The 12,102-nt window shown below is 46.0% G+C and overlaps 1 protein-coding gene across 1 annotated transcript in view; it reads left to right on the top strand.

Annotated features, from left to right (window-relative positions):
- The window catches only part of MSH4 (mutS homolog 4), a 58,494-nt gene that overhangs the window by 34,025 nt on the left and 12,367 nt on the right, over positions 1-12,102 (top strand). Inside the window, exons 11-15 of the mRNA XM_054037929.1 lie at positions 4,580-4,716; positions 5,060-5,163; positions 6,028-6,152; positions 7,514-7,714; positions 7,917-8,035. Coding sequence (XP_053893904.1) covers positions 4,580-4,716; positions 5,060-5,163; positions 6,028-6,152; positions 7,514-7,714; positions 7,917-8,035 — 686 coding nt within the window. The remainder of the gene's footprint in view (positions 1-4,579; positions 4,717-5,059; positions 5,164-6,027; positions 6,153-7,513; positions 7,715-7,916; positions 8,036-12,102) is intronic.

The following is a 12,102-nucleotide window of genomic DNA, read 5'->3' as shown; positions in this document are numbered from 1 at the left end:
GGCGAGGTGGTAGAAGAAGGTGGGCCGGCCCTCAACCCGGCCAGAACCAGGGGCCACCTAGACCACCTTCAGGCCCCAGGCAGAACTTTTGAAGGTGCGGTCGAGGACGGCGCCCCAGTCATCCCCCAGGATCCAGCCCCCTCCTTTCGGGATCGTCTCTCCCACTTCCACCGTGCTTGGTCCCTTATAACTTCGGACCGTTGGGTCCTCCGCACAGTGGAGAGGGGATACACTATCCAGTTTTCTTCTATTCCCCCCTCCCACCCCCCTTCCCCGTCCCTCTTCAGGGACCCTTCTCACGAGCAACTTCTTATACAGGAGGTTTCCACGCTCCTTGCTATGGGGGCCATAGAGGAGGTTCCAGTAGAGTTAAGGGGCAGGGGATTTTATTCCCGTTACTTCCTGATCCCCAAGTCCAAAGGAGGCCTGCGGCCCATCTTGGACTTGCGCGGACTCAACAAATTCGTAGTAAAGTTGAAGTTCCGCATGGTCTCTTTGGGGGCCATTATTCCCTCCCTCGATCCTGGAGACTGGTTCGCCGCCCTCGACATGAAAGACGCATACTTTCACATCTCAATTTACCCACCTCACAGACGCTTCCTGCGATTCGTGGTAAACATGGTGCACTACCAATTTGCAGTCCTTCCCTTCGGCCTATCCTCGGCCCCAAGAGTGTTCACGAAATGTATGGCTGTCGTGGCAGCGTACCTTCGTCGGCAAGGGATACAGGTGTTCCCGTACCTAGACGACTGGCTGGTACGCGGTCGCACCAAAGAGCAAGTTCAAGCTCACGTCCACAGAATAGTGCACACATTCAACGAGTTGGGCATCCTACTCAACAAGGACAAATCCACTCTAGAACCTACCCAGAGAATAGATTTCATCGGCGCAGTTCTAGACTCCAGACGTGCGCAAGCCATCCTGCCAGACAACCGCTTTGGCACCATCACGAGCCTCATTCAAGGGCTCCAGGCCTTCCCAACTACCACGGTGAGGTCGTGCCTTACCCTGCTGGGTCACATGGCTTCCTGCACGTACGTAACCAGGCATGCCAGACTTCGGCTTCGCCCACTCCAGACCTGGGTGTCATCAATATACCGTCCACATCGGGACAGCCTGAACATGGTGGTCACGGTCCCGAACTCGGTCCTGACCTCCCTCACCTGGTGGCTAGATCACAATGTGGTCTGCGAAGGGATGCCATTTCACGCCCCACAACCCTCTCTGCATCTGGTCACAGACGCTTCATCTCTGGGTTGGGGCGCCCATCTCAACGAACACCATACCCAGGGCCTGTGGACTGCACCCCAGTTAGCCCTGCACATCAATGTTCGGGAGCTGATGGCGGTGCGCCTGGCGTGCCAGGCATTTCTCAATCAACTACGTGGCCGTTGTGTGTTAGTTCTCATCGACAACACCACGGCCATGTTTTACATCAACAAGCAAGGAGGAGCACGTTCGTCAGTTCTATGCCAAGAGGCCATTCGCCTGTGGGACTTCTGCATCGCCCACTCAATCCATCTCACGGCATCGTTCCTCCCTGGAGTCCAGAACACTCTAGCGGACCGACTCAGCAGGTCCTTTCAGACACACGAGTGGTCTATCCGTCCAGACATCATACATTCCATCTTCCGGAGGTGGGGGTTTCCCCAGATAGACCTGTTTGCATCTCGAGACAACAGGAAGTGCCACGTGTTCTGCTCCCTACAAGGTCGAGCTCCGGGCTCCCTCTCGGATGCGTTTCTCCTTCCCTGGAAAGACCACCTGTTTTATGCCTTCCCTCCATTTCCTCTGGTCCACAAGGTACTGCTCAAATTGCGCAGAGACCAGGCGCAGGTAATTCTGATCGCTCCAGCGTGGCCGAGACAACATTGGTACACCACACTGTTGGAACTCTCGGTTCAGACTCCGATCCCGCTTCCGTTATGTCCGGATCTCATCTCTCAGGACCACGGCCGGTTGCGTCACCCCGACCTGCAATCACTCCACCTCACGGCGTGGCTGCTCCAGGGTTCACCCAGGCAGAGCAGCAATGCTCACTCTCTGTCCAACAGATTCTGCTGAGCAGTAGGAAGCCCTCAACACGCACCACGTACCTGGCCAAGTGGAAGCGGTTCTCCTGTTGGTGCGAACAACGAGCCAAGTCCCCGTTGCAGGCACCCATTCCCCTCATTTTGGAATATCTCCTCTCCCTAAAACAGCAGGGGTTGGCGATATCTTCAATTAGAGTTCACCTGGCCGCTATATCGGCCTTTCACCCAGGGGAACTCGCGTCCTCGGTATTCTCTAACCCGATGGTCGTTAGATTCCTCAAGGGCTTAGACCGGATGTACCCACAACAACGTCAGCCCGTCCCGACGTGGGACCTCAACCTGGTTCTCTCCAAGCTCACAGGTCCTCCATTCGAGCCACTGGCCACCTGTTCACTTCTGTACCTATCCTGGAAGACAGCCTTCCTTGTAGCCATCACCTCAGCAAGGCGTGTTTCTGAACTCAGGGCGCTTACATCTGAGCCCCCTTACACAGTTTTTCACAAGGATAAAGTGCAGCTTCGTCCACATCCTGCCTTTCTCCCTAAGGTGGTTTCTCCTTTTCATATCAACCAGGATATATTTCTCCCGGTCTTTCATCCTAAACCACATGCCACTCGCCAGGATCAACGTTTGCATTCCCTGGACGTACGTAGGGCCCTGGCCTTCTATATTGACCGCACAAAGCACTTTAGAAAGACGACGCAACTCTTCGTTGCAGTAGCCGACCGAATGAAAGGCTCACCAGTCTCCTCACAACGCCTATCCTCCTGGATTACGTCTTGCATCCGGACTTGCTATGACCTGGCAGGTGTCTCAGCACCGCACCTCACCGCTCACTCCACGAGGGCCCAAGCTTCCTCGACTGCTTTCCTGGCACATGTTCCGATCCAGGACATTTGTAGAGCGGCGGTTTGGTCATCAGTCCACACATTTGCAGCTCACTATGCACTAGTGCAGCAGTCCAGAGACGATGCTGCTTTCGGATCAGCGGTTTTGCACACAGCAATGTCTCACTCCGACCCCACCACCTAAGTTGGGCTTGGGAGTCACCTAATGGAATGGATATGAGCAAGCACTCGAAGAAGAAAAGACGGTTACTCACCGTTGTAACTGTTGTTCTTCGAGATGTGTTGCTCATATCCATTCCAAACCCGCCCCCCGTCCCCACTGTCGGAGTAGCCGGCAAGAAGGAACTGAGGGGGCGCCGGGTCGGCTGGGGTATATATTCAGCGCCATGAAGGCGCCACTCTAGGGGGCTCCACAGCCGACCCGCCGGTGTTGCTAGGGTAGAAAATCTTCCGACGATCGTGCACGCGGCGCGCACACACCTAATGGAATGGATATGAGCAACACATCTCGAAGAACAACAGTTACAACGGTGAGTAACCGTCTTTTCTCCCTCCTGATGGTTAGTGCAGTCCAGTTTCACTGCAGCCCACATGTTTACAGCAGAAGAGCTCCTTTTCCTGTTACCATGCTAAGCATAGAGGAAGCAAATGCTGACACACTGGAGCACTGAGTGACTCCAGGACCCAGAAAGAACGGGAGTGCTTGTGGCACCTTAGAGACTAACAAATTTATTTGAGCATAAGCTTTCGTGGATTCTATGCATCCGAAGAAGTGGGATGTAGCCCACGAAAGCTTATGCTCAAATAAATTTGTTAGTCTCTAAGGTGCCACAAGTACTCCTGTTCTTTTTGCGGATACAGACTAACATGGCTGCTACTCTGAATCCAGGACCCAGGTGTCCAACACAGCCCATCTTCTCTACCCAACCATTTGCTGGCCTGTCTCTCTGGTGGTAGCAACAGTGGGAGGTTGAGCCAGCTCAGTGAGGAGTGTGAATGCCAGGGAAACCTTGTTCAACAGCATCCTTCTTTTCTCCCCACACAGTAGTACATCATCAGTATTTTTCCTCATCCACCCAAGCACCCACACCTACCCAACCATTTGCTGTACCCCACTCAGCAAAATTCAGAATTCCTACCATTTAGCAGCACCTTTCCTCCTGTCACCTAATAGTCCCCTGCATCTATCACCCTCCCAGGTGGGTGGGTTGGGGTTAGGATTTAGAAATGCAAATAATTCTGAACTATGGAGTGAGTAGGAAAAGATTGACAGCCCCAGATCCAAGCATTACAGTTACCTGTTGAGAAAGCAGGGTGAAACACCAGTGGCATGAAAGTGGATTCATCTGAAGCTTACTTCTCTGAGAAATCTTCCTTTCCAGCAGAAGGACAACCCACCCCTGAGATCCCTATGACAACATATGAATATCTTTAAAAAGAACCTATGAATTCTCCTATTCTCACCTAGCACTTTTTGTCCACTAGTTTTATAAAGCTAATGCTCTTATTTTAATGGTTTACTAAGCTCTTTCACCTCCACACAAGCCCCCTTTCAAGGTCCTAACAAGGCTGTTTAATTTACTGGAATTGGTATCTAGATATCTGCATGATGAATTTCCTACTCAGATAACACAGTGAGTTTTATAGTATGTTAGAAAATATTTGAATTATGGCTGATTTTTTCCTCATATTATTTAGGAATGATAACACAGCTTGGAGAAAAATACAACCTACCTTTGAAGATGAGTTTCAGCTCTGCTCGTGGATTTTTTATCCAAATGAATGCAGAATGTGCAGCATTACCTAATGGTCAGCTTCCTTCAGAATTTACAAAGGTGTGTGTTCTGGACATGTTTTGTCATGCAATTAATGACCTCAGTGATATTACATAATAAATGAGGATAGAATTTATTTAACCCATATTCTTTTATACAGTGTGTTAAATGTCTAAATGTGGTATATTATTTGTGAGATGATATGAAATGTTCTAAGGTTTCTGTCATTCTGATATTTACATTCTGTTTTCTTGCTTTTTCATGCTGTTTTATTTAGGAAAAGTGAAATAAGGTAACAGTTTTGTCACTTGCTTTCCAGATTGTTCCTACTTTGTTTTCTGGAAATCTTTCTTTATGTGCGTTTATTTGACATGTATTACTTAAAGTTTGAATTTCCCTACAGATCACTAAAATGAAAAATGCGTATAGCTTTACTTCAGCAGACTTAATTAAAATGAATGAAAGATGCCAGGAGTCTTTGAGAGAAATTTATCACATGACCTACTTGTAAGAACATTTCAAACTCTTTAATATTTGTGTTAACTTGATTTATTTGCCATATTAACAACTAGTTGTGAGGTTTTCTAATATATTTTCATTATTAAATTATGGTGCATTATAAAAGCACTCCAGATTGTAGAGAGAGAGTGTTCTTCACGAGAGAGCACATTAAAAGGCTAAATCTACATTATTCTGAATTATGATGAAAATGTATAGGGATTTATTCATAAAAAAGAAGAGTATCCATCACATTTATTAAACTTTTTGTAGAATATTATCAACACAAAATGACACAATGAGTATAGCAATTTGGCAATGTGTAGCCATTATTTATATTAAGTATGCCTTTCATTTTAAGTAGAATTACCTTCAGTTTTTCCATAAGTTATGCTTATAAAGGGACCCAAGGGCACATATAGTTCTCTTTTCTTCTAGATCACAAAAGCTAACATAGGCTATTTTTGGCTACATCTTCTTTGGAGATCATGTGAACCCATTTTAAACATGAAGGACTCAAGAAACTGAAGAGTCACACTTTTTGGAGGACAAAGAACACCATTGGTTCAAAAGCTGTATTTTTTAGAGTCAATTTTGCACATGCAGCTCCCTTTCAAGCAGTGGGAGTTGCATCTGCACATCTGATGGCAGAATTTGTCCTAGAAGTTGTTCCCCAATAACTTACTATGCTTTTTAGAAATTCACACAATTGCCCATGTTTACAAATCTCTATGGCATTTATGTAATGCCTGTCATCCTAGTATCTAAGTACCATATTGACATTATGAACTTAATAATTGTTTTATTGCTGTAAACTGTATAAAGCAATAAAATGTAGTGTACAGTAACTAATTCAGAGCTGTCTGCTTGCAGGATAGTGTGTAAACTATTGAGTGAAATCTATGAACATATCCATTGCCTATACAAACTCTCTGACACTGTATCAATGTTGGATATGTTGCTGTCATTTGCCCATGCCTGCACTCTTTCTGACTATGGTAAGTTTCTTTCTAAGAGATGGTAAATATAAATTAAAATGCTGTCCCCCAATATTTATATAATAGTACCAGGTCTAGTTTGTGGCTCTTGTATTTATCTCTTCATATATTAGTCATCTATAGAACTAAAATTGGATTTCAGTTCAGTGTATGAATTACTTTTATAGCTTCATTTTTCCTACTTTTCTTTCCCCTTTTATTCATGTATTCCCCCACTTGCTTCCGAACACAATCTTGGCATGTTATTTGAGGATGGAGGGCTAAGATGTTATTTTTCTGTAATAGATCATGAGGACTTGTATAAAAGATGTAATCTGTACCTGAAAACAGCCCATTAATTCCTCCAAGTATACTGTCTTTGCTGATTTGATAGCTATAGGTCAGGTCTTCTACATGGGAATATCCTTTCTGATTCTTCCACTCTTGCTCATGTTGAATAATCCCTTCTTTGTGAATAGTTCTTGTCATGGGGTGACTGGCCTTTTAGAGAGAATTAGACAGTCTACCCATGACTAAGGTTGGTAAGCCAGTCTTGGTGGTTAATTGGTGGACAGGGAGCTAATCGATTGTCCAGGTGGCTGATTACTGCTCAATTAGGGGAGCACCTGACTTTAATAAAATTACCAGAACTCAGTATGGAGAGGAGGTCAGCAAGGAGCAGTGTCGGGGAAAAAAGACTCCTGATGATAGGAGACAGCAGGCAATAGAAAAGGGGAGGGTGCCCACTCTGTCATGGGATAGACAAATGATACCTGAACCTCAGTTCCAGGGAGAAGAACTGGATCATATCTTTATGCTATGTTAGCTAAAGCACTGGCAAGAGTTTTACCCAAGCTCCAGTGAGAACTGGGAAGGTGAAGGTGGTACCTCCAGTTCTGGGAGGAGGATGGAGGTTATTTTATGTAAACAGCAGAAAGACTGTTCTGAACAGTACTCCAGCTCCAGGGAGGAGGACTAGGAGCCTCACGATGAAGGCAAAATACAGAACTATGTAAGAGGGGTCTCCCAAATCTGGAGCTAGTAGTAGGATTAAAGGCTCGAGTGGAAGGTCTTTCCCTGTTTGGGATATTTGTTTCTGTTAATTAAAGGGAAATGCTTTAAGGCAAGCTTGTTTTGACTTGTTTTGTAGATACAGGTTGGGGGAAACTGAGGCAGCACCTTGTAGTGCTATGCCTGGCAGAGGAGTGAAGCCCCCAACTCAAGCAGCAAGACATTATTCAACAAGAGGAAGAGTAACAGACTCAGAGCTCTGCTCTGCATAAGTGATTCTTATTTTATTTTAAAATGTAACTTTTTAATAATTGTCGTAGGTTTTTTTGTATTTAGTGCTTAACATTTCTTATAATTTTTTCTTGGTTTAGTTCGTCCAGAATTTACTGATACATTAGCAATCAAGCAGGGATGGCATCCCATTCTTGAAAAGATATCTGTGGAAAAACCTGTTTCTAATAACACGTATATCACAGAAGGCAGCAATTTTATCATTATTACAGGACCAAATATGAGTGGAAAATCAACTTACCTGAAACAGATTGCTCTCTGTCAAATTATGGCACAGATTGGTGAGCAACAGTTTACCTTATAAGTATTCTTTTGCACTACTCAAATTGTTTTCTACCGAAACTATCATTATTTACTAAGTGGAAAAATGTGTTTCTAAAAATAAGATGAGATTTTATGTGTATTACACAAAGCCAATTTTTAGCTATAGTGTTACTACCAGTGATAACATAAGATAACTTGTACTTTTATTTTATTTTTCAGGTTCTTATGTCCCAGCAGAATATTCTTCTTTTAGAATTGCTGAGCAAATTTTCACTAGAATTGGTATGGATGATGATATAGAAACAAATTCATCAACATTCATGAAGGAAATGAAAGAGGTACAAGTTTAATTATTTTAGTATCAGGGGCCCTAATTAACATTAAGCTGGTACACTTTACATTGGTTTATGGATTATATTTCATTGGCACTGAAGCACTTTTATTTTAGACAAACACATGTCAAGGATAGTGTAGGAGTACTTGGTCCTGCCTCAGCACAGGGGGCTGGACTAGGTGACTTCTCAAGGTCCCTTCCAGCCCTACATTTCTATGATTCTGTGTACAAACAAAGCAGTCAAAGACAACTTGGCTTCTGTATCTCTCTTCCATATTGTATGTCATGAGGAGAGAAGCATCTTTTAGAAAGGTAGGTCCCAGGCCATTTAGGGATTTACAGGTCAAAACCAGCATCAGAAAATCAACTCAGGAACTAATAGGCTGCCACTATCAAGCACAGAACTTAACACACTGCTGACATGTTATGTGAATCACAGTCTTAATGTGATTATGGGTAAAACAAACCTTTACTTAACAAGTGAATTTTGCATCAGCTTCAGTTTCCACATGAATTTAAGATGCATCCCTTCATTACAGTAGTCTAGTCTTGAGGTGATGCATCTGAAAGAAATGTTAACTACTGGATGGCTGTTTATAGAGTGAAAGAAAGCTGTCTGGATGTTGCTGCTATATGATCCATTAGTTACTGCTCAGAGACTAACTAGAGGCAGGTGATGACAACCTTTTACCATGTGGACTCCATTGTTACGTGCTAAAGCACAACCGATATTGTCAAATCAGCATCCAAACATCACCCAGGGAAGTCCCGGATTGAAGAGCAATGGAAATAGTTACTCTTCAAAAAGTGACTCCATCCAGAGCCACTTAAGAGAATTGTAGACCCAGCTCTAAGAATTTGTCAATTGAATGTTGAAGGTATTTACCAGCCTAGAAGCGACCAGCTAGCTCATGTTACATGAGATAACATGATTAACATCATTGCCCTGCAAGAAACTCAAGGACCACGCTGCCATATTGCTTGCTACAATCTCATCACCTACCTCCATCACCCAAAACACAGCCATGATACGTGCATCAAGCTCAGCATTGAGGATTATGACCCGTAGTTGCTAGGAGCAACTCTGGAACCTTGACCATCTCAGTAAGAATCATCAAGATAAGAGTGTTTAATGTGTATAAATCACTGAATACAGACTTGTCTTCTCCCCCATTACCCACAGTCTTTTGCCTGGCTTATATATATGTCGTTGATTTCAGTCACCACCACACAATGTAGGGCTATGCTAGTAACGATATTGTGGATGAGGCACTTGTGGAATTGTCATCAAATGAAGACACATACCTTCTTTTCTATGCAAAAGACAGAGGCACTTTTCATTCTGCCCCCTGGAATGGATACCGCAATCCAGATCTCTGTTTCATCACCGAAGACCAGTTGAAATCCCTCAGAATGTCTAGCATTACTTTTGCTACTTCCTACACCGCTAGCATAGACTGGTGTTAATCCACATTGCCAGTAGTCATGTCATTGCCCAAATGGCAACAGAAGTTTCAAAGGGAAACTGGCCAGGATTCATTACAACAATTGAGGCCACCATTGACGCAATTCCACTAAAGCCTGGAAATTTCGGTCGTTTCAGCAAGTTTATCCAAATAGCTTCAAGAAAAAACATCTCTTGCAGCAATCAGAATCGATATACTCCATATGAAACCAGAAACAAAAAGGCTATTAAAGAAGAACCAAATAAATACTGTAACATCCCTGCTAGAGTCACTGAATCTAGCGTGCCATCAAAGATGACTCAAGACAGATGAAGGTCAGGATTTCACTTACTCCAGTCACAAAGCTTGGCTAATTTTGCATCAGCTTGGGGCGGCAAACCCAAGGGAACATCAAAAGCTGGTCCAATCGCAGAAACGCTTCTTATGAACTCAAAAGTACTAGGGGACAAATCAACTAAGCATAAAGTGTGCAGAGAGCTCTGACACATAGTCAGCTCACTACCTATCCCCAATCCCCGTATCATTTCCCTTCACCAAGGAGGAGGTGAATAAACTTGGAAGAATATTTCTTATATTGACAGCCAAACCAAAGCCCACTAAATGTATGTCTACATTGCATATTCCTTTAAACGGTGTATAGTGTACATACACTACATGCCCTCCTCCCCCCAGCACAAGTTTAAATAGCAGTATAGATGGTGAGGGATTATTTAGGTGAGTATAGTAAAGACATGCCTGAACCTTGTGGGTATGTACCCTACATGGCTCTCTACTCACCCAAGCAGTGACTCCCCCATCTACACTGCTATTTTTAGCAGTGTAATGTCCTGCAACTGGCTCCCCACTGCTGGAGTTTTTCCAGTTGCAGGGAAAGACTCCAGCAGCGGGAAAAGGTTCTGACAGTTCCCCACTGCTGGAGCATTTCTCTGCCATAGGAGCTGCTGGGGCCTTTGCCCCCCATTTAAGACTCCAGCACCAGAGAGCTACATCTACTAAACATGTGGTATGCAGTGTAGACATAGCCTAAAACTGGTGTCAGCATATCATCTAAACAATCGAAAAACTAGGGCAGAGCTGCACATGGACTTCCGTGACTAGAAGATAAGACTGCAAAATGTCTTGATGTGATGTTAGACCAAAGCCTCACATTTCACTAGCAGAGGGGCAGGCAAACTTTTTGGCCCGAGGGTCGCATCGGGTTTCAGAAATTGTATGGAGGGCCAGTTAGGGGAGGCTGTGCCTCCCCAAACAGCCAGGCATGGCCCAGCCCCTGCCCCCTATCCAACCCCCCCTGCTTCTTGCCCCCTGATGCCCCCCCCGGACTCCTGCCCTATCCAACCCCCCCCTGTTCCCTGACAGCCCCCCTAGGACCCCTGCCCCATCCACTCCCCCACTCCCAGTCCCCTGACCACCCCAGAACCCCCGCCCTGACTGCCCCCCGCAGCCCCATCCAACCCCTCCTCTCATTCCTGACTGCCCCCCCAGGATCCCCACCCTATCCAACCACCCCTTCTCCCTTTCCCTTGACTGCCCCCAGAACTCCTGCCCCTGACTGCCCTCCACCGCCCATCCAACCCACCCCCTCCTTCCTGACTGCCCCCCCGGGACTCCTGCCCCCATTAAACACTTGTGGTCCCCGCCCTCTGACCGCCCCGACCCCTATCCACACCCCTGCCCCCTGACCACCACCCCAAACTCCTCTGCCCTCTATTCAACCCCCCCTCCTCCCTGCCCCTTTACTGGTGCTCCAGCCATGCCACCCAGAGCACCAGGACAGGCTGGAGCCAGCCACACCACCGCGCAGCACAGAGCACCGGGTCAGGCCATGGCTCTGCAGCTGTGCTGCCCCAGGAGTTGCAGCCCCGCCGCCCAGAGCATTGCGCCGGTGGTGGAGCAAGCTGAGGCTGCGGGGGAGGGGGAACAGCAGGGGAGGGGCCCGGGGCTAGCCCCTCAGGGCAGGAGCTCAGGGGCCAGGCAGGAGGGTCTTGCGGGCCGGATGTGGCCTGCGGGCCGTAGTTTGCCCACCTCTGCACTAGCACCTGAAAAATATCTATGACAAAATAAGGATGTGTGTAAACCCCATCCATAAGCTGTCAGCAACAACCTGGGGAGCCGATGCAAAAAGTCTACAAACCTCTTCACTAGCCTTTATCTACTCTGACACAGAATACTGCTGACCCGTCTAGTTGAGAATTGACAAATGATATGTCTAAACACCATCATGCATGTCATTACAGACACAGTAAAATCAATGCCACAACCATGGCTTCCCATACTGGCACACATCAGCCCACTCCAAATTCATTGCTACATGAGGGAACAAGGATTTTCCGATATATGAATATCTAAATAATATATCAAGATTCCAACTCAAATCCAGAAAGCTTTTTTGGCTTGCAGCGCAAGAGTTCGAAGACTTGGGGTTCTCCCACGAAGTCAATGGCGAGCAAGGTGAAAGGACACCAGTGTTCCTTACAAACACCTCATCAAGGACTCAACTGAACAACCCACTGGCTTTTCACTCACATGAAAATATGCTACACTTTGAACTGAATGTGCACAACACATGGCAGATTTGCCTCTGTCCTCCATGAATGGAGACTGA

This window comes from Malaclemys terrapin, chromosome 8, assembly GCF_027887155.1.
Source record: "Malaclemys terrapin pileata isolate rMalTer1 chromosome 8, rMalTer1.hap1, whole genome shotgun sequence".
NCBI lineage: Eukaryota > Metazoa > Chordata > Testudines > Emydidae > Malaclemys > Malaclemys terrapin.
This window is presented reverse-complemented; position numbering and strand designations above follow the sequence as displayed.